Genomic DNA, 5,000 nt, shown 5'->3' with positions numbered 1-5,000 from the left:
AGTGATCACATGATTTAATATTTCAATGACTTGTCCACAAACATGGCCGTCACGTCTACAATCCCCCGGACAGTCGGACCTCCCCGCGAGACACCGGTTACCGCGGAGACCAGAGGACACGGCCCGGTTTCTACTGGTCTGCACTGGGCGGGGTCTCCAGCCCGTCGTGGCTTGGCCCCGACATCTGCATGAAGAGCTCCCTCAGCTCTGTGATGTCATCATCAAGGGACGGCATGGGCGTGGCCGACCGCTGCCCGCGCTCCTCGATGAAATCCCACAGACGGACGCTGTTCATGAACTGAAAAAAAAAAGACAAAAACAATGTTTAGAAACTACAAAACTCTGGAGCGCCGAGTGAACTACAACTTTGAATCAAAATGGCGGCTGTGGTTTCTGACCCGGACGTTCCCCTCGGAGCTCAGCTGTTTTCGCGGCCGGTCGGGTTCTGCTCGGGTTCCGTCTGGGAAGGCATGAAGATACAAACACTTCCCTCCGAACGGACAGGAACCGCGACCCTGGTCGAAGTACTTACAGGCCTTCTTACTGCAGAAACAGGAAGTAACAACCACGTGACCTGTAGTTTGTTTAATACTGTATCAGATCTGAGGTCGAGTTTATCGACAGAACGCTCTCCTGATCAGCTGGACAGAAAACATATTACACAAGAAGACAAAGAGGCGAGGAACATGAGAAGGTTTTTCTTCAAAGTTCAAACTACAGTCAGTGAGAAACAGGTAGCTCACCTGACTCCAGACTTGAAGAGCTCTATGAGGTGGTCCTTGTCGTCCTGGTCCTCCACCCAGTAGACCGACGGGATGACAAACTCTGAAACGACTCGACACTCTGGACACGACCTGAGACAGAGAGAGACGTTACATCAGGCAGAGAGACCTGTCCTGGACTCACAGACCCACAGACCCTGTCCTGGACTCACAGACCCACAGACCCTGCCCCAGACCCACAGACCCTGCCCAGGACTCACAGACCCTGCCCCAGATTCACAGACCCACAGAACCTAGCCCGGACTCGTAGACCCTGCCCCGAACTCACAGACCCTGCCCCGGACTCACAGACCCTGCCCCGGACTCGCAGACCCTGCCCTGGTCCCGTCTGAACGGACTCTTACTTGATGATCTTGTTGCTGAAGTTTCTGGTGCAGCGCCACTGTCGGATGCAGGCCAGACAGAAGGTGTGACAGCAGGAGGACAGAATGCCAAACCTGCGGTCCGACGGGTTCACCTTCTGCACCACCACCTCCATACAGATAGAACACACCTGAACAACAACACCACCAACAGTTACTGTTACTGTCACCATAACAACCTGACCAGCGACTGGCTGAACCCACCTTGTCCTGGCTCAGCTGGGCTGCAAACGCCTTCTCCATGTCGGCCTCAAAGGCCAGCAGACACATCTGCAGGCAGACAGACACGCAGACAGGTATAGTTAGTGCCACCTGAGGATCCAGCCTGTGAAAACTAGAGCACCGACATCGATCCAGTCCTGTAAGACACAGTATCAGGTGATGTCATAGCAAACCGTTTACATGTGTTCCCAGGGACATGGACGGAAACGGTCCACATGAAGCGCTGCCTAGTCTTCTTTTCACCTGTAAAATGTGTCGCTCAGAGTCTACAGTTGCTACGGTCATGATGTTTGGTTTGGTATGTTTTTGTACCTGCAGAGACGTGTTAAAGTGCCACAGCTGTCCACCAGACACGGACAGTTGTAGTCTGGTATCTAGACCCCGTGCTAGTCAGGTGAGCCCACGTGCAGCTCATATAGTGAATGTAACCGTTGTGTCTTCGTGTCCCAGGAGGTTACAGCGCCTCCGGACCGACGGAGGTGGACCGTGTTCAGAGGTCTATTAACGGTGCAGACTGACTTCTGCGACTCAACACATTCACACTGAAAGTGAAGCAGAGATGTTTGACGAAGGTGCAACTTATTCAGTCTCTAAACTCCAGAGTCAAACCGGGTCTGCATCTGTCCGTCCTCCGGCGTTAAATCCTTCAGTGTTGTAAGCAGGTTTACAGTGACGTCGCCATAGTGATGGCAGCTTGTTTGTCTTTGTTACTGTTGTTTGTTGTTTGTCTTTGCCTTCAGCGCTGTGTGTCGGACAGCGTGGTCAGCAACACTGGGGCCCCTCAGGGGACCGTCCTCTCTCCCTTCCTCTTCACCATCTACACCACAGACTTCAGCCACCACACAGAGTCCTGCCACCTTCAGAAGGTTTCTGATGACTCTGCTGTGGTGGGATGTATCAGCAGTGGTGATGAGACTGAGTACAGGGCTGTGGTGGGGAACTTTGTTTCATGGTGTGAGCAGAACCATCTGCAGCTCAACGCGACAAAGTTTAAGGAGCTGGTTGTGGATCTATGAAGAGCCAAGGCACCAGCGACCCCAGTTTCCATCCAGGGGGTCAGCGTGGACATTGTGGAGGACTACAAGTACCTGGGAGTACACTTGGATAACAAACTGGACTGGACCAAGAACACTCAGGCTGTTTACAGGAAGGGCCAGAACCGCCTCTGTTTCCTGAGGAGGCTGAGGTCCTTCAACATCTGCCGGACGATGCTGAGGATGTTTTATGAGTCTGTGGCGGCCGGTGCTGTCCTGTATGCTGTTGCATGCTGGGGCAGCAGGCTGAGGGTAGCGGACGCCAACAGGCTCAACACACTGATCCGTAAGGCCGGTGGCATTGTGGGGGTGGAGCTGGACTCTCTGGCGGTGGTGTCAGAGAGGAGGATGCTGGGTAAACTACACGCCATCTTGGACAGCGTCTCCCACCCACTCCATGACGTGCTGGTCAAACAAAGGAGCACCTTCAGCGGAAGACTCATCCCCCCACAATGCACCACAGAGCGCCACAGGAAGTCATTCCTGCCTGTGGCCATCAGACTCTTTAACTCCTCCCTCTAAGTGTCAGTCTGTATGACCCGAAGTCACTAAACTGGACATTGATCATTACATCTCCGCCATAATTAATAATAATTGTGCAATATTCTGTTTACTACTCCCGTGCAATATTAGTTTTCCCTTGTTAGTTTTTCTTATTTATTGTATTGATATTATATACCTCTATTACTCTCGACAGTACATGCACCTCAGCTTATTACTTATTTTGTTACATTGTATTATTATACTGTACTTTCATCATCAACCGGTAAACCTACTTGGTACTTCACACTTAGTTTATCTTATACTTATACCGACATGATACTTAATTTATTTTCTGACCTGTTTTTATAGTGTTTATAGTTTTTATAGTGTTTATAGTGCATTATATTGTTTGCTTACTTTCTCCTGTGTGCACTGACGTAAAGGCGAGCTGCTGTAAAGAGTTTCCCTATCGGGGATCAATAAAGTATTTCTGATTCTGATTCTGTTATCATAAACACATCTGAAAACTAAACTCAGCTTAAAAGGATTTTACAGCTGCATTTGCAGATTTTAACTCCTTAATTAGAAATCCCGATTATGTTTATTATGTTTATGTCAACCCTTCTTGCTTTGTTGTGCTGTTTTAGATTTTCGGGAGTATTGTTCCTGTTGTTCACAGCAGCCAGTGGTTTCCATTCGTTTCTGTACGACAATCAATTCACTCCAGCAAGTTTCCCGTTTCAGGAGTCTGACAACAGGATTTTAAACCTCACAGAAATGAACGTTAGATGTTGTAAACTGCAGCGGCGGCTGTGCAGGACGGTTCACTGTGATGGGAAAGTTTACACGATTCAACAAAAACAGGAAGCGCCACCGGACGCCGTTCATTTCATTTAATTAACGTGCGCACCTTCTCGTGCGCTCTCCTCTGCTCGGGGTCGTGGGGGTGGAGCACCTGCAGCCCGCACACCTCACACAGGTCGCCGTGGAGATACGTACAGTTGTCTTCATAGTAACAGTGTCCGGCAGCGGCGTAGGGACACAGCGGGGGGAGGTCCTGGTAAGCCCCGCCCACTGGGGGAGGAGCTGCAGAGAGCACAGGTAAACGTGTTGTCAGCGTTGAACTGATTACATCACAGACAACTACCAGCCAATCAGAAGAGAGTGTTTTCTGTAACGACCTTGTTGCTGTGCCGAAGCGTCCAGACCCGTCCTGATGGCGTCCACATACGACTGAGGAGCTGCTGCCGCCGCCGCGCCGCCGCCGTGACCTCTGCCCCCAAACTGTCTGCTGGACCCCCAAACATACTGTCTACACCCAGGACTGACAGACAGACAGGACGAGAGAGAGACAGACAGGAGGAGAGAGAGAGAGAGACAGGAGGAGAGAGAGAGAGACAGACAGGAGAGAGAGAGACAGACAGGAGGAGAGAGAGACAGGAGGAGGAGAGAGAGAGACAGACAGGAGGAGAGACAGAGAGACAGACAGGAGGAGAGAGAGAGAGACAGGAGGAGAGAGAGAGAGACAGGAGGAGAGACAGAGAGACAGACAGGAGGAGAGACAGACAGAGAGAGAGAGAGAGACAGAGAGAGAGACAGACAGGACGAGAGAGACAGACAGACAGACAGACAGACAGCGTTAGAGATTAGATGGTCAGGTTGTGTTTGTCATCTCTCAGTAAAGCAGATATGATGATTGATCTGGACGCATTCAGGGCAGGACTCCATCAATACTTCATCAATACCCCTACTGTGATCAATACCCCTACTGTGATCAATACTCCTACTGTGATCAATACCCCTACTGTGATCAATACCCCTACTGTGATCAATACTCCTACTGTGATCAATACTCCTACTGTGATCAATACTCCTACTGTGATCAATACTCGCCCTGCTCCCTCCTGAGCAGCAAGTGAAGAGCTCACCTTCTCCCCACAGCTGGAGGTACGAAACACGACTCAGCAGCACGTGACAGATAATACAGGTGAGTTACTCCCGGCTTCGCACACAGCACCACCGTGAAACTAGGGGACTCCCTGAACCCGGATGGACGTGGTTTTGCAGGGCGTGGCAGCGCACGCTGCGTCGGCGAGCTCCGTGACCGCGTGACGCGC

The 5,000-nt window shown here is 51.0% G+C and overlaps 1 protein-coding gene across 1 annotated transcript in view; it reads right to left on the bottom strand.

Annotated features, from left to right (window-relative positions):
* mkrn2 (makorin, ring finger protein, 2) overlaps positions 1-5,000 on the bottom strand; it is a 9,825-nt gene that overhangs the window by 113 nt on the left and 4,712 nt on the right. Inside the window, 8 exon segments of the mRNA XM_044218444.1 lie at positions 1-298; positions 399-543; positions 744-854; positions 1,127-1,275; positions 1,349-1,414; positions 3,794-3,969; positions 4,065-4,149; positions 4,152-4,207. The exon segment at positions 1-298 is cut by the window's left edge and continues 113 nt beyond it. Of these exon segments, the coding sequence (XP_044074379.1) occupies positions 131-298; positions 399-543; positions 744-854; positions 1,127-1,275; positions 1,349-1,414; positions 3,794-3,969; positions 4,065-4,149; positions 4,152-4,207 (956 nt within the window). The 3' untranslated portion in view covers positions 1-130.

This window comes from Siniperca chuatsi, linkage group LG2, assembly GCF_020085105.1.
Source record: "Siniperca chuatsi isolate FFG_IHB_CAS linkage group LG2, ASM2008510v1, whole genome shotgun sequence".
Taxonomy (NCBI): domain Eukaryota; kingdom Metazoa; phylum Chordata; class Actinopteri; order Centrarchiformes; family Sinipercidae; genus Siniperca; species Siniperca chuatsi.
Note: the sequence above shows the minus strand (reverse complement) of the source record. Positions and strands in the feature narration are given on the sequence as shown.